Source organism: Telopea speciosissima, chromosome 8, assembly GCF_018873765.1.
Source record: "Telopea speciosissima isolate NSW1024214 ecotype Mountain lineage chromosome 8, Tspe_v1, whole genome shotgun sequence".
Lineage (NCBI taxonomy): Eukaryota > Viridiplantae > Streptophyta > Magnoliopsida > Proteales > Proteaceae > Telopea > Telopea speciosissima.
This window is the reverse complement of record NC_057923.1, coordinates 12,805,900-12,831,637: the sequence shown is the minus strand read 5'-3', so window position 1 is coordinate 12,831,637 and position 25,738 is coordinate 12,805,900. Positions and strand designations below refer to the sequence as shown.

Sequence of the window (25,738 nt, the reverse complement as noted above, 5' to 3'; positions counted from 1 at the left end):
ATTAATTCTTTACTTTGTACCATAATATTGACTCAATTGCATGAAAATATCTCCCTTAACATGTACTATTGTGGGTATCTTTAAATTATCATTTTATATGATTAAACAACCCAATTATGTAACAATTGGGGGGGGGGGGGGGAGGGGGGAGGAAGATAAGGATTTTATTCTTCAGTAGAACTGATGGGTATACAAACTTGAGTCATTTACATAAGATTCTCTCTACAAGAACTATACAATGCATTGGCTAAGCATTTCTGGATTAAGAAGTCAAACCTTAAACCTAGCTTGATTAGCGTCACTTCCTTGTCTAAAACATATTTCTTAATTTACGCCATTTCATGGGCCCAAAAGATCATGTGTAACCCAATGGATTATGGGCTTAAAATGTCAATCCTTGGTCCAGCTCAAAATTCAAACAGGCTTAAGACATAAGGCCCAACCCAACTGTGTATCTAAAGCATGATTTAGACTCTTAAACATGGAGTAAGCAAGGTAGAAAATTCAATTATTAGGAAAGAAATGATGCAAGTAGTTCTTGTAAGTTATACCTTAAGCATTGTGAACTATTCAATTTAGCTATATCATGGGGATTAGAGTGCCAGAACTCAGACAAGAATTTTTTCTTACATTTTTTTTTTCTTGGTAAATCCATTTCAAGAAGCCCTTAGAGCAACTTTGAAAATTCTTAGCTACAGTTGGATTTTCAAGCATCTTACTTCACACAGACACATTGTCTGTAATAGAAGAATTTGCTAACACAGATCTAGCATTCCATGGAGAAACAAGCCTTATTAAAATGGTCTATAAGTCCATTAACTGGCGTCGTGGGGAACGGGGAACCCTTCCCCTTAACATTGATAGATTTTCCTTCGCAAATTAAATTTTACAATTTATGTTTATCCATCAATAAAGTCTGTTGATATCGTCATTCCTCACAATGATATCCTTCGCAGACTAATCCTGTAATTATGTCTGGCTTTATCTCTAACAAAAAGAAGAGAAACCCCATGATAATTAGTGGCGAATAATGTTTAGCGCCTAATCCAAAAACAAAAATGGTATGTTTAGAAGTCCAAAAATTTCAAGGGAAACATGAACCCTCTCTAAGGATCTGTTCAAGGATTTAACTAAGAATCAGGGGTTGAATCAGTTCTTGTCGAATCCAATCTGGATCAAATCGATCTCAAAAATTGTAGAATTGGTCCATCAGATCTGAAACCCAACGACCCGGTCCCAAAAAAGCTAGAACCAGTCGTTCGAGAATGGACAACCCTTATTAATTCCTTCCAGAAAGATTTGAAAATACACACTTATCTGAGAGCCATCAGTGTAAACATGGCTGCATGAGTTCATGTTTAAGCCTTCACAATTTGCATGAAAGATTAATTCTATTGACTTTAGATTGCAAGTTGTTATTCGTCTTAATCACCCCTAGTCCCCTCGCATTGGCCAAGCAAACACGCCAACGCGATTAAAACCGTCCACACATCGGGATATCTTGACCATTTGAGAATCGCTTTGCCCTCCAACTAGTAGCAACCAAGTGGTTTAAAGGACCTACTGGTCAACCGTTCCACTAGCCAAACCATTTTTATATCCCGTTCGCATTCTCCATGATCTGGCCTTGGGTCGATCCTGTAAGGGGAAAACCCTAGATTCCTAAAATATGGGGATTTTGAGGCCGATTCAAGATCCAGATCCAGATTCAGATTCTGATTTTGAAAACCTTGTCTAACGTTCACAATGGTCTAGGAATTATTCAAGTTCACAATTTACCACTTCACGAAGGGGCGGTAAGGCTGCGTACATTATGACCCTCCTCAGACCCCGCAGTGGCGGGAGCCTCGTGCATTGGGTACGCTTTGTACAATTTACCACTTGACAAGCAATTAATCGATATTTGGGACTCGACCCTCAAGCTGCACAGGGCTGATATGGGCCAATTGACACTCCTACTTCTGTGAATGTGAACATTTACTAAAAGCAGTGACACCTTCCACTTCACTTCTAACCATGGTTTCAGCAATCGGAATCGGGTGATTTGTATCAAAATCAGCAATGACCGATCCAGGTGATTCACATCATTTCCTGTCAAATCCTATCAGTTTCTGGCCGATTCCGAGATTTGAAGCCCTGCTTCAAGCCCAACCGTTTTGACCACAACACTGAGGGCGGCAACCATTGAAGCAATCTACTGCACCTGGTTGAACTTTAGAATGCCCTCTCAGCTACGGTACAATATATGGAATATGCGACATGTAATGGACCACTTTGGCTTCATTCTACAGCGAAGCTGTAAAGAGAAGAGAAGAAGAAAAAGAAAAAGAACAAGCATGTGAAAGTGACACGATTGACAAGGTCAAAGGAAGAAAGAGATCTCTCACATGTTCTTATCCAACCATTGGCCACAATACCCTCTCTCTCTCTCTCCCTCTTCTTTGGAGAGGAAAGAAACAGTAAATACTGAATACGTTACCTGCTTCAAGTTTTGTACCAGCACGATCTCCAGCCCAGTTCAAAGTTCAAAGTTCAAAAGTCAGAGCTTAACAGCTAGCTTTTGGTATCTTCTTCCATCAAAGAACCTTCAAATTTCAACTTCGGAGTTAAAATCTCAACCCCTTCCCATCAAGAACACCCAAAGTCCAAACGACACTTACTTTTCCCTGTTTTTAAGGGAGGAGCCAGTGATACTTTACAAGAAACTGCAATTCTGAACTATCAACTACTTTCTCACTCAGCCAGATGCAGAAACAAAAATGTTTGCCAGTTTTGAATCTTTTCAGCCACCAAAAACAGATCGCATGCCTTGTGTTCAGAAAGCTCCCCATTGGAAAAGGGAAAACGGTAAATAGACAAGCTCCCTAGTCCCTAATCTCCTTGGAACAACTCAAATTTTCTGTTCCTATGCCCTTTCTGTTCAACCATATAAATTCAGATAGGACTTCGAAGTATCCTTTTCCACATGGGAGCACAAAGGGTAGGAAAAGAGGAAAGCTTAAACCCACTGAGCAGCTTACCCTATCTGATCTCCAAATTAGTATATCAAGAATCTCTGCCACGCCAATCCAGTGTAATATAACTATCAAATATGGAAGTATCCGGTTCTGCAACAGATGCAGAGCATCAGAGATTCGCTCTACCAGTTGATTCTGAGCACAAAGCAACTGAATTCCGATTATTCTCTGTTGATGCACCACACATGCGAGCCTTTCACCTGGCATGGATATCCTTCTTCGCTTGCTTTGTGTCCAGTTTTGCAGCCCCTCCCCTCCTTCCTATCATACGTGATAACCTCAACCTGACTGCCACCGATATTGGCAATGCAGGGATTGCTTCAGTTTCTGGTGCAGTATTTGCTCGGCTTGCCATGGGGACTGCATGTGACCTTGTTGGACCACGGCTTGCCTCAGCATCACTGATACTAGTCACTGCACCGTTTGTCTATTTCACCTCCTGTGCCAACTCTGCCGTCTCATTTCTCCTTGTCCGCTTCTTCACAGGCTTCTCCCTCGCCACCTTTGTCTCATGCCAATATTGGATGAGCACCATGTTCTCTGCTCCCATTGTAGGTGTTGCCAATGGTGTTGCCGGAGGATGGGGCAATCTTGGGGGTGGAGCCTCCCAGCTCATAATGCCTCTTGTGTTCGAACTCATCTGCCGCATTGGTGCAACAACTTTCACTGCTTGGCGAATTGCATTCTTCATACCTGCCCTGTTCCAGACTTCAACAGCACTAGCCATCTTCATCTTCGGCCAAGACTTGCCTGATGGAAACTTTCATTGCCTACAGAAATCTGGGGATAAGCAGAAAGATAAGGTCTCAAAGGTTCTCTACCATGGCATCTCCAATTACAGAGCGTGGATCTTGGCATTGACTTATGGCTATTGTTTTGGCGTGGAACTGACAATAGACAATATAATTGCGGAGTACTTCTATGATAGGTTCAATCTGAAGCTCCACACAGCCGGTATCATTGCAGCAACCTCTGGGTTAGCAAATCTCTTTTCTCGACCATCTGGAGGACTGCTCTCCGATATTATGGCAAATAGGTTTGGGATGAGGGGTAGACTCTGGTGCTTGTGGGTGGTGCAGACTTTAGGTGGAGTACTCTGTGTCATACTTGGGACAGTGGGATCGTTAGGTGCATCCATTGTTGTGATGATCATTTTCTCAATCTTTTGCCAAGCTGCATGTGGACTAACATTTGGGGTAGTTCCATTCGTTTCCAGAAGGCAAGTGATCTCATCCTATTATCACTATTTCCGATTCTTCATTTTACATATTTTACTTCCCGACTCCTATAGCTGGAACTTCTTCAGTTTTTTTATTCAACAAAAAGTTTTCAGTTCTTTTCTCTTCAGAATCTATTTAGATTTGTGTTTTCTAACTTGGATCAAAGCATATCATTCAGGTTCAGTAATTTTATTTTATTTTTGGTAACGAGGTTCAGTAATTTCATACATACAGAAATATCAATCAGAATGCCAACCAAAATAAGGGTCAATTCTTACATATTCTACTCCTATTTAAGATCTTGTAGCAATGTCAGCTTCTGTAAGCAACTAGGTAGAAGGCCTAATGCCTATTGAAAAGCTTTGAGACAGTTTAGCTTCTCATGCATGAGAAAACCTTACTACCTAACTACCCACATGGAAAGAATTTACTGATAGCATTCACATCCAGTTTTTAGTCAAATTCAAAAGTGATCCAACCATTTTCTGATATTTTCTCCTTACTTTCTGGAAAGAAACGATGGCCAACAAGAGAACATTTTAATGGAACCGCCTTATAGCAAATAAAAAGCTACAATTTCCCAGAGGACTCCTCTGGCATCTTTCACCCAGGGAATGAGAGAGAGGCTGCAGCACTCAAAACATTGCCTTCTAACTTTCTAAAACATCCACCCAGCCCAAACCCAGTGGACTGACATTCCTAAGTTTCTTTTGCTTCAGATGGAGGAGGAGCTCTTTGTTGCTCTTCACTCCCAGTGTCATACGGAATTAAGCTTCTTCAGCATATATGTTCACTCTTCTATTGAAGCTGCATCTATTTTTCTATTTAACCCTATAGAGTTTGATCAGAATTTGATCTTACAGTTAAACAAGTAGAATGACTTCCAATCTCTTAACTTAATACCTCAGCTACTTGACTAAGATCTTTTACATTTATTTTTTTTTCTGTGCTTTTTCTTTCCTGACATTTCATTTTTCCAGGTCACTGGGAGTGGTATCTGGAATGACAGGAGGTGGTGGAAATGTAGGTGCAGTTTTGACTCAATTGATTTTCTTCAGAGGATCCAGATATTCAAAGGAAACAGGGCTAACTCTCATGGGTGTTATGATGATATGCTGCACTCTCCCTCTCTGTTTGATTTACTTCCCGCAGTGGGGTGGGATGTTTTGTGGTCCAATTACTAAAGAGAACACCACAGAAGAAGAATATTACTCATCCGAATGGAGTTCAAAAGAGAAGGCGAAAGGTTTCCATCTTGCAAGTTTGAAATTTGCCGATAATAGCAGAAGTGAAAGAGGACAAAGAGTCACTTCAGCATCCACACTATCAGATGGAACCCCACCTACACATGTCTGAAGACCAGCAATTGCCAATGAATTGTCTACGAAACCCTAGAAAGCTGTGTTAGGAAACTCTTTTCAGGAAAATTGATGCCAGGTAGTGAAACTAAATCAGAACTAAAATATAAACTTTGGTAACCATTGGAAGACATGAATGTGTAATTAACTCCAAATCATTCTAAATCTGGTTAATAAACTTTACTTCATGGTATCAAGTATCAAAATTGGCCATGTCTATACGACATAGAACCGATGCATAAAAAAAATATGTACAGAACCGACAGAGTTCAATACGGTACCAATATGAACCGATACAATATCAATACAGTGTCAATATGGACCAAAAACTCCTTGATACACAGGCTGCCAAAATCCCAGTTTTTTAAAGAAAACTTATTCTTACTCTGATTTGTTTACCAAAACCTAAATGGATCCCATCCACATTCAAATACGAACAAGAAAGAACGATTAAAGTAGCAAACAATTTGTATTAAAGCTCATCAAAGATTGCTTAAATCTGACTAATATTGAAGGAGTTAGGTTTCGGTCAAACCTTATTTGGTGTGCACAAATGCTGTCAAAATCATTTGGAATGAAAATATTTTTTTAAATATCAAAACAAATGAATATTTTACCACACTTTTGGTTTTTAGCAATGTTTTACCATATTAAGATTTATGGAATTTTTAGATTTGAGAAAAAACCAAGCATTTAAAAGGTTAAAATTGCAGCTACCGCTGAAAATCCAGTTTTGTTCTTGAACTGGGGGGTTGACTTTTTATCCTTTTGGAATTTTATTTTTTAACTATTTTTATTGAATTCAAATAGGGGGGGGTACTAGCTTATTTATGAATTAAACTTAAGTAATTACTTAAGATATTAAATGATATTTGGCATATATCAGCGTTGCCCTTGACAACTATTATTCTTAGTACACTGTGCGTACACTAATAAACTTGGGTCATAACCACAAGTACCATTTTGAGTGTTTTTTTTTTTTGGTGAAAATAGTTCATGTATTGTATTTAGAATGTCAAAAATAGGCTGTATAGAAAAAACCAGAGCAAAAAAAAGCATACCTAAGCCTCGAAACCACCGACTCCAGTTGGCTGGGAAAAAATCCCAGGTTTCAACCAATTTCAACCAAATCTCGGTTTCTAGCTGGTCGAAACCGAGATTTAGAACCTTGAGCACTAATAGCTCACCAGTTTGAGAGAAACAACTGTGATGATTTGGTGATTTACACCACAAACAATGACCACAAATTTAGAAATAAATAGGGTGCAACTTGAAGACATCAAAAGGATAAGAGGAAATCTTAAATGACTTGATTTAAAAATCCTACAAAATGGTAGGTGTCTTTAGTAGACAAGGATGTAATAATAAAACCTTAATGGTTGGAGTAAGGCTTGGTTGAGTTCAAAGTCCTCCATCTCTCCTAAAATATCATTTTTTTAAGAAAACCACCCAAATAGGTCCTCCCCTAATGATAACACTTATTCCTCCCCCCCCCCCCCAAAAAAAAGCACTCTATTCCACTGCCAAAGTTTCTCTGCTTACTCTTGATATCTCTATCCCCAGAATCTCTCTACTGCCATTCTTCACAAAATTAAGGCGGTCTCTTATCTCTGATTTGAGAATCTCCATAATTAAATCACACACGATATTTAGGGAAAATCCTGTTCCAATTACAAAATTAAAGTAACATACCCAACCCAGACCCACACCTAACTTGGGCAAAGGATGCACAAAGTTCAACCACGCCTCATTCATAGCGCAGTACTGAGCAATTAGAATAAATTTTCCTCAAGGAAACATTTTACTAATTGCCCACGGGAACATAAAATTAAGTATAGTATATGACATGTGTTAAGGTTATACCACAGGGGGTATTTCATAATGTTTCTTACAATTCAGGGGCATATGAATAATTCTCATATGCCAAGGGGTTTCTTGTAATTAGCTACTATTAGTATGGTATAAATATAACCTTAAGCTTTCAATTATCGATTAGGATAACACAAAACCCAAATAGAACAGCTTATGTTTTCACTTTTCTCCCATATTTTATCCTCTTCCTTCTTACTTCTCTTTCTTCTTCTCCTTCTCTTGATCTGCACAGGTGCTGGTTAGTGCTTTTCTGATACTGTCACAACATGGATGAGGAGAAAATAAAAATTCTGGGATGAAATTAATATGGTTCCATTTAAAATCAACACGATCGGTACGACTCCTTCTACAGACATGATGGGGGTAGGTAGGATGAACCCTAGGTTCAGACTTCAGAATAACACACCCCCGTACCAAGATCACAAGCAAAACCCTAAAATAGAATTTAGGTCAACAATAAGGTCAAAGCCAATCCTATCCGATGGAACTCAGATTCTGGTCAATGATCATAAACTGCTGGAATAAGCAAACCCCAGAATACAGCAATGTTCTAACAGTCAGATTTGAGTCAATAGTCAAAATAGTAAAAATCTGAAACCTGTGATCCAAATTTGAAAGATTTATTACAGCAGCAGGTCAGCAGGTCTGAACTGGATAAAATCCAGGTCGTAGGTAGATCCAACAGAGAATAACATAGTCTAATCTTAGATTAATGGGAAAATTAAGCGTACACCCCCTGTAGTTTGCCTAAAATAAGAATAAACCCGAAGTTTCAAAAAATTGGCTTGTACACCCCTTCAATTTATAACAAAACACAAAATTAACAGTCCCTCATGTGATGACGTGGGATATAATTTGCCCTTGAAATGACACTTATACCCTCATGTGTCTGAGTCTCCTCTCTCCCGGCAACCGACCTTCTTCTCCCTCTCTAGCTCTGCAACTCTCTCCTCTTCCACCCTGCCCCCCTCTCAGTTTCTCTCACTCTCCCGCCGGCGAAAGCAGAACCGGCATTCCTGAATTTGTTCCTTCTCCAACACAATGGCGTAAAACTTAGAGATTCAGAATTCATCTCGATTCATTGATTCAACCACCATGACGAGGCGAAGGGATCCTTTCTTCATCTTTACCATTTGTTTATATTAATAGTGGAGTCCCACTCTCTTTCCTCTGTTTTTTAGAAAGTTTGCTTATCGAGTTTGGAGGTTTTGTTATCATTTACATATACTCAAACTCAAAGAACAACACTTTACAAAACAAACCCATGAAGATCCTCTTATTTGGTAACGATGACAATGCTGAAGACAACGCCATACAATAATAGAGACATGGGAATAGTATGGCCTCGGCAGCCATTGCTTCCTGCACATTTCCCTCCCTAACTTCCACAGACACATGACAGAGACCAAATCAAACCAAATCCCCAGAAATACACAAAAGACCCCAATTGAAATTACAAACCAGACATTACCAAGACATAATCGAATCAACCCTACTCCCTACAATTCTACCACACTGTAATACTCTATAATATCGAATTTTATGAGCAAATCCAAGTGGGTACCTCAACCCATCAAACACTAACAGGATCTTCAATTTTCCTTTATTCAAACGTTCTGGAATCATTACTTCGATTGAGATTGGGCAAATTAGATCGCCAAAACAAGGCCCAGAACATCCTTTCCAATGGCCTCAGAGAGCTTGCTCTGCCACAGCTGCTGGCACTTGAATGACGCCATCGATGATGGAGAAGCAGATGAAGATGTTGATGGCAGTGAGGGATGTATTGAAGTACTCCCTGACTTGGGTGATTATCCCATCACGGGTCACCGTCCAAGCATGGACCCATGAAACCGAACGGTTCTGATCGGTTCCTTCAACGAGAATGGTAGAGCCAATAGCAGCAAAGGTAAGAGGCAAGAAAACGAAAGTCTTGACTGAAGAAGCCCCAGTGAGCAATCGCATCATATGTTGGTGTTAAGGCGGACCATGGAACCACCACTCGATGTCCAATGTGAGAAGGCGGTGCACTGTCTCTACATCTCTCGTGCTTAAGGCTTCATATAGGGCTGGTTCACCTCTTCTTCGCACAGAGACAGGGATGATGGGTGAAGTTTGGGGAGGACGAAGAGAAGGGAGGCTCATTGGTTTGTTAGAAGTGTTAGAAAAGGGTATAAGTGTCATTTCAAGTACAAATTATATCCCACGTCATCACTTAACAGTCAGTTCCTAACGGACTGTCAATTTTGTGTTTTTTATAAATGGAGGGGGTGTACAAGACAATTTTATTAAACGTCGGGTTTATTACTACTTTAGGCAAAGTACAGGGGGTGTAAGCGTAATTTTCCCTAAATTAATCCATTGGTTGGATGCTGAGATTGGAAAGATTCTTTGTTCAATTAAAACACCTCAAATCAGACTTGAAAATAGCAAGTTTCAATCCCTAGTTTGCAGGATTTTATGGGAGTCATGAATGTGTTTATGAATGACAGTCAGATATTAGGAACAAAAATTAGATTGCAGCAGAATCAAATTAACTAATAAAACACTGTCATTGAAATCGTTGGACAGGATATGGAGTTGCAGAAAACAATGGAGTACCTACTAGAATATTGATGAAAAAGAAGAATGAAGAAGAAAATATGACTAAGCATCCCACCTAGCCTCGACTGGAGTCCCACCAGCCATTAAAGGTATCCCACCACATAACATTGCATCTCACAGCAAATCTGAATCTCACAGAATAAAGAAAAGAATCAAGCCAAAATCTCATTAATCAAATTTGTGTTCAATGTTGGTCCCCCCTTACAATCTTATTTAGAAGACTTAAACACTAAAAAAGGAAGGCCTAACCCAAATCTTAACTGATAAGGTAACGTAAATTGACTAGGAAACTAAAATAATGAAGGAACTGACTCAAAACAGGACTGGACTTATAGAATCCTAATCCAGCTTAACAAAAACAGTTATTAACAATTAAAATAAAGAAATAAAGACACTTGACCAATTAATTCCATATGCCCACCCTCTACTCATATGATAGGCTCATTAAATAAAAACATATTGGATCAAAAGCTCAACACATACATAACCCAATCCAAAGTTTATTTCTAATAAAATAAGCCCATGTAGGAGAGTTAACTGCATCAAGACACTTCTTTTAAAATGATGGCAATTCAACAGACAACTTTTATCAACTGGGCAACTGCTTGCAGACCTAGGAACCAGTAGGTCAGGTTGGGAAATCAATGGCCTCAAATGAAATAGAGATAGACAACCTCTCTCTCTCTCTCTCTATCAATTGTGCGTGTGTGAATCATTTATTAATTCATGGATTTCTTAAGGAAATTGGTCTAAATTGAGTGTATTAATACCAAATAACAATAGCCATAGGGGTAAGCTGTTTAAAGTATAAAGCTTAGGTCAAGCAGAAACTTAAATATTAGTAATCTAGAGAAAATTTTCAACAAGATTGAGTAGGACTGATAAGGGGGCATTAGATGAGATTATTTGAGGGGGCGTAGTCATTAGTGGGTGATTCATGGGTAGATGAAACAGTAAAACCATCAAAAGATATTCAGCGCATCACAAGGGAAGTCAGCATATTTATCAAAAAGACATCGTAAAATAACAGCCTTGGATTTCGCAGCAAGAGTAAATCAACTGAAGAGAATCAGCAAGGTTTTACAGTGTTAATGGGGTTGGTATGGCAATCCCTGTGGAGAGTTTTCAAGTAGATTTTATAGGAGGTTGATGAAATAGAAACTAGATTGAGGTTCAAAAAACTTGATTCAGGTAAATAAAGTGAAAAAAGAAAAGGTGTCATGGAAATCCTGGAAACAGCACAGAAAGAAGGGGAATTGACATATGCACAAAATCTAGAACTCAAAATAAAAACTTTGTTCCTTTGAAAAATTTATGATTTTAACCACTATCTAAATATTACATGATCAGTTCCAGTAACAGACCCCTATTAACAGTAAACTTCTAAATAGTTATTCTAGTCACCTCACAAGAAGTTCCCCATATCATAGCCATGGTTGTCACAGCATTTAGGCAGCCCAAGGCATTGGAGGGGTCCTGGATGCAAGGCGACCAGGGCGCTGACTAGACAACTATGATCACAACGGATTCGCAAGATCCAGCATTCATAGAAGAGTTAATTAATTTACATTTCAGGTGACACAAAAATCAAGTCAGATCGTCATGATCATCATGATCATCATCCTTAGAGCTTGAACATCAAAAGAATTCACTTCTTCTGATATTTAAGATCGTTAATTCATTCTTCTCCTTCCAACTACTACATCTTCATAAACATGTATATTTTACAATCCCAAATGCAAAATACGGAAGACATAAACTTCTATATCTCAATAAATTACGTGTTTTTGAAAACTTCCTAGATTCAAACCCACTCTCCAAATTTATTCTCAAAACCAGAATCAGAAGTAAATTCATAGAGGTCAAATTTTGTTAAATTATGTACACCATATTCTGGTCTTTTGGGTGTTTTATTTATTTTTTATTTATGTATTTCTGAGCAAGGGTAGAAATGTAATTAGGGCTGTGACACTGTTCACACAAACAGTGTCATGAATAGTGTTTCCCCTTGTAATTTCTTTTATTATTATTATAAATAGAGAGCTTGACTGATCTCATTGATCATTCAAGCATTATTCCACAAACCTGTTTTGTTAACATGGCATCAGAGCCAAAATTTCTCTGATCTAAGTTTTCAAAACCCACCCACTTCCTATCGTTTTTTCTTTCCTCCCCTTCTCTCGATTTCTTTTCTCTCCTTTTTTCCCCTTTGCTTCTCCTCCCTTCCTAAGGGCAGCACTACAGAGGTGATCATATGATCTAGTTGCTGCCCTATTCCCACCTCTGTTTTTCCCCTTTATGAGATAATTTATTTGGTTCGATTGCTGCTGGTTCCTGTCTGCAATTTTTGGAGTTTCCAGAATTTTGAAGCCCTAGCCACTACCATTGATCAAGGCTGGTTTTCTGCATATTACTCATCTGCGATCTGGACCAGCTGCCCTCAAGCCTTTTTTGGTTGTTGAAGACCCCTTCTCCCAATCAATTCCTCTTTTTTAGGGTTTTCTAAAACCCTGATCATTATCGATTTTTGGGAATTGGGCTGTTTGCTGTTGTTTTTTTATTGGAGCTTCCTCTCTTTATCAAGGACATCCTCTACAGGTTCCTGGACAGATTCGATCAAGCTTCTTCGTCAATTTTTTTTGGATCCCCATCACCACATCGATCTCCAATTTCGTGTTCTCTTCCAAAACCCTGACATTGTCGATCTCTGTGGAAGGGATCTCGCTGCTGCTGCTGATTTTTTGGGAGCTGTTTTGCCCTTCATAGTGGCCCACTCGACCTTGATTTCAGCTCTTGGTTTGGTGTAATTGCTGGTTTTTCATTCTCCACAGCCTTGTTGCAACTATGGGTGACTCCGCTGATTCCACTGCAACTTCTAATCAACCTGGACATGAAAAATCAGATTATCATACTTTTCAGCCCAATCCCATCAAACTTGATGGCAGCAACTACCTATTGTGGTCTCGGTCAGCCTCTTTTGCTATTGCTGGCAGTGGTCTCCCTGGCCACATTAATGGCACTGTTCCCATGCCTGCTGCCCCAGGTGCTGCCTTGACTCGCTGGCTTGCCAACAATGGCGTTCTCATGTCTTATTTGATTGGTTCTATGACTTCGGACATTGCACATGGGTTCCTCCTTTTTGATACAGCTTCTCAGGTTTGGTCAGCCTGTAAGGAAACGTACGGACAGCTTGGTAATGATGCATAGGTCTATGAACTCAGGAAGAAGGTTCTTCATACTACTCAGGGGGACTTAACAGTCTCTAAATATTATGCTACTCTGCGCAACCTTTGGCAACAGTTGGACCACTTCTCTGATTACCAACCTGATAATGCTACTAATCTGGCTGCCTATAAGAAACATGTGGATAAAATCAGGGTCTATGACTTCTTGGCTGGGTTGAATGTTGAGTATGACGCAATTCGTGTTCAAGTGTTGGGCCATTCCCCTTTTCCCAAACTTGAGCAGTCTTATGCCTTGGTCTCCTCTGAAGAAAATCACCGAGCTGCTATGTTGCACCCTGCTGTCCCTGATAGATCAGCCCTTCAGACTACTGTACCGGCTCCTTCTACACCAGTTGGCACTCTCTCTGTGGGTGGTACTACTATCGGCAATATTACTTGTGAGCATTGTCATAAGCCTTATCACACCAAGGACAAATGTTGGAAACTTCATGGGAAGCCTGCTGACTTTGAGGCTAAACGGGCTGCCAAGCGAAAACCAAAAACCAAGGCCAATCACTCTGAGTCTGTCACTGCAGCCCCTACCACTGACACTGGCCTATCTCAGGAGGATTTACAGGCATTCCTACATGTGCTAAAGTCTTCCACTGCTGCTGCCTCTACTATACCAGCTACTGCCACTTCGTCTACTCCTTCAGGTTCACACTTTGCTCGGTCAGGTATTTCGTTTGGTGGTCATTGTGCCTCTGTAGCTTCCCATCCCTGGATCATTGATTCTGGAGCTACAGATCACATGACCGGGTCCTCTAGCCTCTTCCACCGCTATTCTCCTACCTCTGAGAAAGACAAAGTCAAGGTGGCTGATGGTTCCCTTTCCTCCATTTTCGGAAAAGGAATCATTAACTGCACTCCTTCCCTTCCTTTGTCCAATGTTTTACATATTCCAAATTTTACTACTAACCTTCTTTCTATTAGTAGTATAACTCGTGATCTTAACTGCAAAGTAACCTTTTTTCCTTCCCATTGTGTTTTTCAGGATCTGGACTCTGGGAAGACGATTGGATTGGGTAAAGTGCATGGTGGCCTATACCTGTTTGATGATGGACGTCTCACTCCACCTCCATTACTACCACTACATCAGAATTCCTTAATATCTTTTGAAATTTATCAGTGGCACTCTAGATTAGGTCATCCCACCTTAAGCATCTTAAAATCTTTATTTCCTACTTTGGTCAAACATTGTGATAAGACCGATTTCTTTTGTGAGGCTTGTGTTCTGGCCAAACAGACACGTTCAACTTATTCTATTTCTAATAAAAGGAGTTCTTCACTTTTTCACTTAGTATATTCTGATGTTTGGGGCCCCAATCGTAAGACTTTGGTTTCTGGTCACCGTTGGTTTGTCTCTTTTATTGATTGTCATTCTAGACACACATGGGTTTATCTTTTAAACACCAAAAGTCAAGTTTTTTCTTGTTTTCAGCATTTCCATAACATGGTCAAAACTCAGTTCAATGCTACTCTCAAAGTCTTGAGAAGTGATATGGAACTGAGTATACAGAGACTCAATTTCAGAAATACCTTGCTGATAATGGGATTGTTCATCAGACAAGCTGTGTTGATACCCCAGCCCAAAATGGTGTGGCTGAAAGGAAGAACCGACACTTGTTGGAAGTGGCCAGGGCGTTGATGTTTTCGCACCATGTTCCCTCCCAATATTGGGGGGATGCTATTCTTACTGCAACCTATCTTATTAATCGGTTGCCTTCCCGTGTTCTTGACTCCCACAGTCCGGCCGATATTTTACATGGGAATTCCACCTTTGTGGTTCCTCCCAAAGTTTTCAGTTGTGTGTGTTATGCCAGAGACACTAAACCTCATGGCAAATTTGATCCTCGTGGGTTAAGGTGTATTTTTTTGGGTTATTCTCTAACCCAGAAAGGTTATAAGTGTTACCACCCTCCTTCTCGTCGTACTTTAGTCAGTATGGATGTGGTCTTTCATGAAAGTCTTGCCTATTATCAGCCTACACATCTTCAGGGAGAGAATTCTGGTTCCAGTGAAGATGTGCTTGTGTTTCCTCCCCGTGAAATTCCTCCTTTGGCTGCTGCCCAGCCTCCTACCACTGCTGTCCAGCCTCCTTTGGCTGCTGTCCCTTCATCTGTAGGGACTCCTTTACAGGGGGAGTATGTAGGAAATAATGGTAGTAATGATCATTGTCAGGGGGAGTTGACTCCAGTCCAGAGAACCATCAGTGAATTTCAGAAGAAAATTGACAACTCTAATATCATCACCTACAAGAGACACTCCAACAGAGAGCAGCATCAATCCACTGTGGCACCAATACCTATCCAATTGCCAACCCAGGAGTTAGATCCTCCTCCTCCTTGTGGTGAGACCTCTCCTTCCGATCTACCTATTGCTCATCGAAAAGGTACTAGGACTTGCACCCTGCATCCCATTTCTCGCTTTGTTTCTTATAGTTCTCTTTCTCCATCTTTTCGTGCATTTGTGTCCTCTCTTTCTTCTGTTCCTATTCCTAAAAACTGGCAGGAAGCATATACAAATGGAAAGTGGAAGGCAGCTATATTGGAAGAAATGAGAGCTTTAGAAAAAAACTACACTTGGGATCTAGTAACCCTCCCTCCAGGAAAAAAACCAGTGGGATGTAAGTGGGTGTTTGTGGTCAAACAAAAGATTGATGGGTCTGTGGATCGGTATAAGGCACGTTTGGTTGCAAAGGGCTTCACCCAAACATATGGGATTGACTATCAGGAGACTTTTGCCCCTATTGCAAAATTGAATACAGTTCGGGTTTAACTATCGTGTGCAGTTAATCTTGGATGGGATCTCCAACAGCTGGATGTGAAGAATGCATTCCTAACTGGGGAACTTTGTGAGGAGGTATACATGGATATTCCACCAGGTTTTTCTTCTGACAATAATGAAGGCAAGATGTGCAAATTGAAGCGAGCATTGTATGGGCTGAAGCAGTCACCTCGAGCATGGTTTGGTCGGTTCCACAAGGCAATGACATTTGTTGGCTACAAGCAAAGTAATGCTGATCATACTCTCTTTATAAAGAGGGCTGGTGAGAAGCTCACTGTTCTTATAGTGTATGTGGATGACATTGTGGTTACAGGCAATGATGGGGATGAGATCAGCCGGTTGAAGAGGTTTCTTGGGCAGAAATTCGAGATTAAAGATCTAGGGCCGCTATGGTACTTTCTTGGGATTGAGGTTGCCAGATCTTCTAAAGGCATCTTTCTCTCCCAAAGGAAGTATGTCCTAAACTTGTTGGCTAAACTCGGTCCATAGGATGTCACCCTTCGGATACTCCTATGGAGGCTACTGTTCGTCTCAAAGAAAAGGAGAGTGAACTCTTGATAAAGGCCGGTACCAACGCCTAGTGGGAAAGCTGATTTATCTCTCACACACTCGTCCGTATATTGTTGTTGTTGTGAGTACGTGAGTCGGTTCATGCATGATCCCTATTCTTCTCACATGGAGGCTGTTCTTCGGATTCTCCACTACTTGAAGTCAGCTCTTGGAAAAGGCATTCTTCTGTCTCCTAATGGTAACCTACGGGTAGAGGCGTATACTGATGCTGACTGGGCTGGTTCTGCAGATCGGAAGTCTATCTCTGGGTACTGTTCTTTTGTAGGTGGCAATTTGGTCACTTGGCGTAGCAAGAAGCAGAATGTGGTGGCTCGTTTTAGTGCTGGAGCCGAGTTTCGGGCTATGGCACAAGGCATTTGTGAGTTACTTTGGTTGAAAGGCTTGCTACAAGATCTTGGTGTTCCTGTTCATCTTCCCATGATGTTGTAGTGTGATAACAAAGCTGCAATCAGCATTGCACACAACCCGGTACAGCATGATCGCACTAAACATGTTGAAGTGGACAGACATTTCATTAAGGAAAAGCTGGAAGAAGGGTTGATTTGTATTCCCTTTGTGAAGTTTGTTGATCAGGTTGCTGATATCTTCACTAAGGGATTATCTGGGAAATTGTTCCATCCCATTCTAGTCAAGTTGGGCATGATTGATATATTTGCACCAACTTGAGGGGGAGTGTTAAATTATGTACACCAGAATACCATGGGGGTATTCTGGTCTTTTGGGTGTTTTATTTATTTATTATTTATGTATTTCTGAGCAAGGTTAGAAATGTAATTAGGGCTGTGACACTGTTCAAGTGAACAGTGTTGTGAATAGTGTTTCCCCTTGTAATCTCTTTTATTATTATTATAAATAGAGAGCTTAACTGATCTCATTGATCATTCAAGCATTATTCCACAAACCTGTTTTGTTAACATTTAGATGTGATCCTTCCTTCCAATACAAACCAGAGCGAGAAGAATCCTAGTAGAAGAGGAGATATGCATGAACTAACAACAAGAATATGTCCCAACTCTTTTTATATAGCTCAATCAAGCACTATCTTGGTGGCTGTCTTTTGATTTACATGAGATGGCGAAGGTACACCAACAGCATAACCCTTCTTGCCTTGCATAGGCAGTAACAAGTTTGTAGTCCTCCTAACTTGACAACAAACAAAAAACAGAACGCATAAAAGAAGCACAAAGTAAAGAGCGTGAGAAGAAATGACCTCCGCCTTCAGACTTAACATTCCAGCATAAGGTTTTGTTTGACTAGGCAACAAGTATTTCCCTTCAATTAGTGCAGCTGCTAATGTCCAAGAAACATCTCCTGGACCAAACAATATCTCTGCATCACCCAGACACAAAGCTTCCTCAATGAGTGATACCAAATATGGTACCCTGAAACAGTAGTGTACAGCATGATTTATGTTTTTGGAAATTCTCTTCAAGTCAGCCCATGATCTTGAACATAATTCCTGGCCTTTCTCCAAGATCATAGACAAATTAGCTCTGGGACTCAAATTTAGCCCATTGTAGACTGCAAAAAATCCAGATAAAGCGTGGAAGCGAGCAACAGAGAGATGGCTAGCTGTCGAATTAATGGAATCAGTACCTGCAGATGGCAAACAAAGCATTTAAAAAAAACAAAAAAAAAGGTGCTCATTGCTGGGGATGCTGGGAGGGAATAATAGTTAAAAGCATTTTAGCATGGATTAAAAGATGTACAATTATTATTTATATTAATTAATAAGGCAATGAATTATTTATTCACCCAAAAAAAAAAGATATACAATTGATGATGAATAGGTCAGTAAAGCTGGCATTGAACTATGAAAAAATACCATGGAAGTGATTTCATCAACAAGTTTAAGTAAATGACAATTATTTACAACCTACAGATTTAAATTTCCACGGCTGAATTACAAAGGAATGGTGATGAGAACAGTCTTTAGGGTCATCCAGTCAGACAAAGAAGTTCTGATTTAGGAGTAAGAAATCAAAGAAGGAACAGATAGGCTACAGTTTAACAGGACAGAATAACTAGCTTTAAGAATAAAACAAAATCAGAAAAGAAGATTCAAGTACTGTTATGGAACTAGAGACAACTAGAAGAAGAAGAAAATGCTACCAAAAAGAAAAAGGAAAGGATACACATTACCAAGAAGAAGAAGAAGAAGATGGATCCTTCGGCTCTGACACCAAGTTGGTGGAGAGCCAATTAAGGAGAAGGGGAAATTTGGGAAGAAATTAGAATTGCAGGGGGAGAGAAGAAATCGCACAAGAGGGGGGGGGGGGAAGGAGAAAGCTCACACACAGCCTGCTGGCTACTCAAAACTTTAACACTTGCAAATGTATCCAACTTTCTAAAATTGACTGAATAAAATCAATTCTTAATATCCTATTGGACCCGGTTGATCTCTATCTGGATACCCAACTGGGTTTGGGTTGGTCCAAGGTAGTGTATCTGCATCATCCAGTCCACAACAGTCTGCCCCTCCCCAAGAAAAGTCATTCGGCAAACCAAAGGAATCCTTCCAGCCTCAAAAAGTGAAATAGGTGCTGATCACGAGGTATCAGATAGAGGAAAGTCTGAAGCGGCCATACACTCGATGGACTTTTAAAGACACTTTTCCTGGGGGTAACAGTTCCAGTCAACAACAGATTTCCCCCCTCCCAAGAAAAGTCATTCGGCAAACCAAAGGAATCCTTCCAGCCTCAAAAAGTGAAATAGGTGCTGATCACGAGGTATAATAGTGTGCTTCAACTCTAATAGAACCAAAAGTAGAACAAATGATAAGAAGATAAAAAGTGAAGGAGATAAATACTAAGAATCCTTCCAGCCTCAAAAACATTGGCCAGGCAATTAAGAACATAGACTGACTGACTCATGCATAAGTCAGGCGCTGCCAGCAAGTCAGTCACCTAGGTGCAGCGAATTGATTAATCAACTCTAGACTCAACACGCTGTTAGTCAATGAATTTCAGGAGTTTGCCATCAGGAGGCCCGTCAATTTTTTATTATGCTATAATTTTGTCTGTTTTTTTTCATTTGGATGTTATTTTGCTAAAAAAATTTATATGTTTTATGTTGGAAATTTTCTGATAAAACATAGCTGCATTATTCACTTCTCTTTTCCAACATTCAACACTTCGATGCAGTAATATTCTGTTCTTTTTGGTGCATATGTTTAATGTCTATACTATATATTTTATTTCATTTTATGATATATTAATTACTATTAGTATGTGATCCAACCCCTTAATTTAGAACACTTGGGGAATCCCAAAAAAAAAAAACATTTTTGTTGACTTAATATTCCCAAGGCATGACTAGGCAGTGCCTTGACCTGAGAGGCCCAAACAACTACGTATTGACCTACCACTTTAGACAATCTTGAATCTAACTTAAACATGCACATGCATGACTGGAATAATTGGAGATCAATAATTTTTCATCAGTGCAAGTCATACAAAAAGTGTTCTGAGATAATTTTCACAATTGGAAACCACCTTTCTTGTTCCCAATCCTCAGTAAAATACAATAATAAAAACCAAACAGTACGAAAACCTCCTACAGCACCCGGCCAGCCTAGAATGCTCTAACAATTTGAAGAGTCGATATACTTGCAAAACATATCAAGACAGATAGCTTAAGTATCACTGTAGCATCCTTCTTTGTTACATAATTTGAAAGCCAGAACTTGCAATAATTATGACAACTTAATCAGCAACATGGCCATATACTAAGATAAAATAGAGATTTCCAGGGCACTAAAAACCTATCCAGTGAGAAAAGCCTCCAAACTACATGGTGGAGATATAGAGCTTCAACATTCTAAATGCAGATAAAAGACTGGTAAGATGAGCTAACTAACCATTAAAGGAAGGCAATTTGCAATTCATATCTGCTGTTAACTGCAACCAATCAGAGCTACTTGAATGAATCGTGGCAGCCCTTGCAAGTTGCTTGCATTGTTCCCAATCTGGATCCCCTACCAGAGTAACCAAAACTAAGCTGTCACTATTACTCAATCTCAATGGTAGACCACTATAATTTTTTTCACTGCTAGCATTAGGCCGGAAGCAACCATAGCAAGTATAATTCTGCATAAATCCTGAACTGAGACAAGGATGACTGAGTTCAAATTTTACATCAACGGTATCTCTAGGAAGCAGCTGCTGTTCACTAAGAATTACAATGGTTCTATCAAATGCATCATTCAGACCAAACGCCGGTAATGAGTATGCCAAAATCTCGTGCTCAATTGGCCCAATTTTTGATTTAATGAAATGTTTATCCTCTCTTGATTCGTCTATTTCTACAACCACTTGCAACGATGAACCACCCAAGTCAAGGACTCCTAATGTGGGAGTGTTCGAAGACTTCTCCAGGAACCCCAATTTATAGTTTAGAGCAACCCAACCATAGTAAGCCTCTTCCTTTCCACTCAACACCCTAATTGAATTTATTCTATAAACAAATGGGTGCTCCCTTACAACAGCTTCTGCATTCTCCAAGATCCAGCCAGCATCCTCATTTGGCAAATTTCGTAACCCAGCAGTAGCTAAAAGGAAGAGAGAAGTATCACGGTGTCTTTCAGAAGGTATTTGCTGCTCTGCCCAGATAAGCAATGGTTCCAATGCTGCCCTTATGCCAGAAGAGTTATGAACAAATTTATCCAGACCAGGCTCAGTTTGCATGCAGTGGTAATGACAAGCATCCTTATGGAGAGGGTTCTTGGTTGATAAATCAGGAAATGAGTGCAACAAGGTAGGCAAGTCATGATTACTCGTGATATTTCTTTGCCATTCATACACATTTACTCGTGTACCAGTGCTTCCACAATCCAGAACCACAGTGAAGTACGATCGTTGAGCTTCTCCTTGTCTAAATGCAGGAGAAGCAGTTATCAGTATCACCACAAGAAGAAGAAGGATGATACTAATTTTCAGACAGCGTTTACATTGGACAGAACTCATTAATAGAAGCCTAAAATTTGCGGGAATACTGGAGTCCATGGGAAAACTGGCAACGCATATGAAGTTCAAAGCCAAGATGATTTATTTTCTCTTCCTTTTTACTCTTCAATTCCTTCCAGGCATTTTCAGCGATTCCCCAGGGGAAAAGGGGGGAGGGGACTTCAGAATGTAGACCTGGTTACAAAAATTTTATTCCAAATAGCTGATGAGATCACCAACTAGGAAATATTGCCAAGAAATAATCTTTCTGTTCTTTCACATCAAATAAACAATTCACAATTGCATATGACCAACCTTACCTTTGACAAAGCATGAACAGCAGAAATCAAGTGTTTCCAGTATCAGGTTGTGGACTGCCCCCACAACTGCAAAAAGCAATAAACATTTCGCACAACCAGACGGCCAATGCAAAACTGGTATCGAATCAAAAGCAAAAAAAAAAAGGAGGGGGATGGAGGCTGCTTTACATGGCCACAAAGATGAAATAATTCAGGCCAATGGCATTTGAAAGATTGCTTGATTGAATACAATAGCTAAATTTTGATAACGAAAACAACAATTACTTAAAATTTTTCAACAAGTCGCAACAGGAAACAACATCAATGTAAAATTCCTACCTTGACTCTACTAAAATGTGCTGCTTGGATGTAAACCTAAGAACGGAACCAGAACCACTATGACAGGGGTGGAGAGAGAGAGGAAATTACATCTCTGGTAAAATCTTACCGCTATCCTTAATATTTCATGCATCAGAAAACAAGAAATACAATGAACAGAATCTCATTTTATTATAAATTTCCATTTTATGCGTATGAGTAGCCTGAGAACAACGAACTAATCTACCACTTGGATCACTGAAACCCACAAACTTAAATCTCATAAATAAATAACGGATCTAAAGCAGCAGGTCCAGTCGAAATTGTGAGTGTTAATAAAATCCAGTATAACAAATTTGATATTAAAAAAAAAAAGAGAGAGGAGGGAAAATCTTAAAGCATATCAAAAATTTTACTTCAACTATCAATCCAAAATCAAAGAAAAAACAGGTCAAATTGCTAATTTGAGTAATAATAGGAAAGAAATATAACAGAGATAAACACAATCCAAATCGAACCTATAATAATAACAGTAATTAAATTAAGTTAATTCGGCGTACCTCGGCTCACCGAGGAAACCTTAGGACTTGGTCTGCTGCTCCGCCTCTCCCCGTCTTTCAATTTTTCTTTCAAACGTCAATTTGACCGACGGAGTTCAGACGGAGAAGGTGGTGTCCGGAACGGAATCCGGAGAAGACCACCGGGAATCACTACTTGGTTTTCTGTTGTCCCTATCCAACTGCCATGTCACTCTATTCTATTACACTCTACACAACAAATGATCTCTTGACAAGTTGTACTCATAAAGTTAAACCCAGAGAAAAATAAAAAAAAGTTGCAAGCATAAAACTTATACGATACGGCTCCGGCTCCGGGGAGGGTGTCAATCGGTTTGGTTTCGGTTTCGGTTCGATGGTGTGATAAAAAACCGTTCCGAGAACCAAGTTGATTATGGAATTGGATACCAAATCCGAACTTGCTCAATTCGGTTTGGTTATGATTCCAATTCAAGTCTAAATCCGGTTTCAATTCGGTTATATAGCTCGGTTTCTATTTGGTTTATTAAATTGTTCTAATGTTAGGTTTTAAATTCTCAACAACATCTGCTACTGGAAGTCATACAAATGTCCATCTTGTAATTGTATTTTATGCCCCTGCAACAATGATCTGCATTACGTGTCAGTGGTGTCTTTGAAGTTGATGGAACTGAGAATAAGGGACAGTATTTCCTCTCTCAACCTGGGCTTTTTGATATTAGATGTACTGGTGATTGCTGCTACTGACATTATTTTATGTTTGCTGCTTCTGGTTGTTTATCTATGCCTTTTGGTCTTGATATTTAGCTTTGTATTGTGAATTGTGATATTAGTATGGGAGTTGAGAATCAAGAGAGAGAGTCGCAACACAGAGCAGACTTGAAGTAAAAATAAAAGCATACAATAGTAAAGGGGAAATAGTGAAATACGAAAGGTCATATAGTGATATAGGGTTTTGGATTTAAGTGGGCTATTCAGTTCAAATCGATGGATTTTCAACCAAAAACATGTTTGAACCGAATTAAATACTCATGTAGCAGATCTGAAACCAAACTGAAATTATATGGCTCAGTTTCGGGTTTGGGTTTGGTATTCGGCTTCGGTTTGATTTTGACACCCTTAATGTGGGCTATGTGGCCGGTTGCTCTGATTGTCTGATGTGCGCCGGACGCCCTACCGCGCCACAAAGGATTTGGGTCCAAACTTTTATGGGGCAATTTACTTAGATCTACATAAGAAAAAGTTTTGTAATAATTTTTCCTATTTAAGCAGTTTTAATTTATGTTTGGTTATCGATAAATAAAAAAGATGATAAAAATATGGGCGAAAGAAAGCTATCTTGGCGCCTGAGATGTGCTGCCCATGCGCCCAAACACAGAGGCATGCAAAATGACCACCGCACTCACGGGCTAGTCTATATCCTTTGTATCGTCCAAGTGCTTCTGAAGTATCGCTATTTTGGCTAGGATCAGGCAGGATCATAATCATCTTCATCTTTGGGTTTTTTTTTTGGTACCAGAATTCTCCCCTTTAAACCGGCTCTTTCTCGAACACTGAGGTAGACCCGCTCGAGTTCTCATTCTCTATATCTCTCAGTTAGAGCGTCTAGCGGCTCCACAAATTCTCTGTCTACGTAATAAAAATTCCAATACCAATGCTCAGTTATATATACCCCACCAACTCGCGATTCAACCTCATGAGGTCATATCTTGTAGGCCTCAACCACCGGTGGAACATGGATGTGTCGGTGGTCATTTCTTGTGCCCCTGTGTCTGGGTGCAGGGTCAGTGCACCGCACACACTTAGGTAACGTTATTTCTCCCTAAAAGCATAATGATTTACGTGTCTATCTCTCTTCTCAAATACAAAAAAAATATATATATATTCTCTTTACTTTTTTGGGCAACCAAACATAGCCTAAAGGCATGTCCCAACTTTTATCTGTAACAGTTCACAAGAAGATTATGGTTTTGATACCATGTTTGGATGTCAGGAAAAGTGAAGAAAAGTAAAAAAAAAAATCCAAAAAAATTGAATTTGAGGAGAGATATGGACAAATAAATCAATCATTGTGTATCATTATTATTTTGTATGTGTTTTTATATTCTTTTCCTATCATTCAAACATAACCTGAAGGAGAGGGTCATTTGAATTCTAATAGGTGTTCGGCAAATTAACGTCTCCTCGATCATAGGGGTATCAAACCTAGTCTAAATTGACAAAACGAGCCAAATCGGACGAATTCAAATTGAATTGATATGAGTTTATTGTATCATGTTTTTCGGAATGGGGTTTTGTGACACCAAACTCAATTGGACCGTATCAAAACTGATAATACACCAAAACGAACTTAAAAACTAGGCCGAAATCGATATTCCGATAAGAAACTGATACCAATCCAAAATTCTTTGAAAATTTTCTTTTCTATTAACACTTTTGAATATATTTACAAGGCAAACCAAAACCAATTCGAAATCAAACCAATAAGAGAAACCAAAACCATCCAAATCGAAACTGGTACATCCTGCTCTAAACAATCTTGTTTTGTCTTTTCTATATTACCATATTTCTAGAGTCAATAATTTGATAGAAAGAACTACTGAACTCAATCACTTTGTGCCATTACTCTTTGGTTTTCTATTTAGGTTTGTCCTGCAAAGATACTCAAATTGGTTCAATGACCGATTTATGGGTTTCATCCTAAACCTAATTGATTTTGTTTTTTTTTGGTAATAGTTACTTCCAATATTTTTTCTTTTACTTTTTTGGGTAGAACTTCCAATGGGTCAAACCGCACTCAAATGTTGGGCAGTTCCTGTCGTCTTGGATCATTTTTGGACTCGCTCATTGTACCACGTTTGGGTCCCATCAAATGAAATAGGATGATTTGGCCCAAAGCGTCGCATCCCGGGCCTATAACTGCTTGGGCCAGAACGATATCATGTAATATATGGGTCGGAGGGGTCGGAATAAAATTCGGACCTGGACCT

General features: G+C 39.5%; 2 protein-coding genes and 1 pseudogene across 5 annotated transcripts; 1 reads left to right on the top strand and 2 right to left on the bottom strand.

The window, feature by feature from the left end:
• Positions 1 to 2,977: 2,977 nt before the first annotated feature.
• On the top strand, positions 2,978 to 5,667 carry LOC122670432 (high affinity nitrate transporter 2.5-like). Its single transcript, XM_043867306.1, has 2 exons — positions 2,978 to 4,236; positions 5,218 to 5,667. Exons 1-2 carry the CDS (start codon positions 3,092 to 3,094, stop codon positions 5,591 to 5,593), a joined length of 1,521 nt encoding a protein of 506 aa, XP_043723241.1. The 5' UTR covers positions 2,978 to 3,091; the 3' UTR covers positions 5,594 to 5,667.
• Positions 5,668 to 9,074: 3,407 nt separating this feature from the next.
• LOC122672692 lies at positions 9,075 to 9,529 on the bottom strand (annotated as a pseudogene).
• An 8,108-nt stretch (positions 9,530 to 17,637) lies between these two features.
• LOC122670327 (probable apyrase 7) lies at positions 17,638 to 21,967 on the bottom strand. Of its 4 annotated transcripts, XM_043867163.1 has the most exons (3): positions 20,512 to 21,966; positions 18,117 to 18,248; positions 17,638 to 17,981 (listed from the first exon to the last, which is right to left on the bottom strand). In XM_043867163.1, exons 1-3 carry the CDS (start codon positions 21,653 to 21,655, stop codon positions 17,680 to 17,682), a joined length of 1,578 nt encoding a protein of 525 aa, XP_043723098.1. In that variant the 5' UTR covers positions 21,656 to 21,966; the 3' UTR covers positions 17,638 to 17,679. The 4 variants fall into 4 exon arrangements, with proteins under 4 accessions (XP_043723098.1, XP_043723099.1, XP_043723097.1 ...); XM_043867164.1 differs by lacking the exon at positions 18,117 to 18,248 and having other exon boundaries at positions 20,512 to 21,967; XM_043867162.1 differs by having other exon boundaries at positions 17,638 to 18,224.
• Between the last annotated feature and the right edge of the window lie 3,771 nt (positions 21,968 to 25,738).

What these genes read in the sequence shown, in the direction of transcription:
- LOC122670432 (XM_043867306.1), top strand. Translation starts at nt 3,092, where the DNA reads ATGGAAGTATCCGGTTCTGCAACAGATGCAGAGCATCAGAGATTCGCT. An exon ending in GTTCCATTCGTTTCCAGAAG is followed by an intron (nt 4,237 to 5,217) that starts GCAAGTGATCTC and finishes TCATTTTTCCAG; the next exon opens with GTCACTGGGAGTGGTATCTG.
- LOC122670327 (XM_043867161.1), bottom strand. Translation starts at nt 21,655, where the DNA reads ATGGACTCCAGTATTCCCGCAAATTTTAGGCTTCTATTAATGAGTTCT. An exon ending in CAAATTGCCTTCCTTTAATG is followed by an intron (nt 18,249 to 20,511) that starts GTTAGTTAGCTC and finishes TGCCATCTGCAG; the next exon opens with GTACTGATTCCATTAATTCG.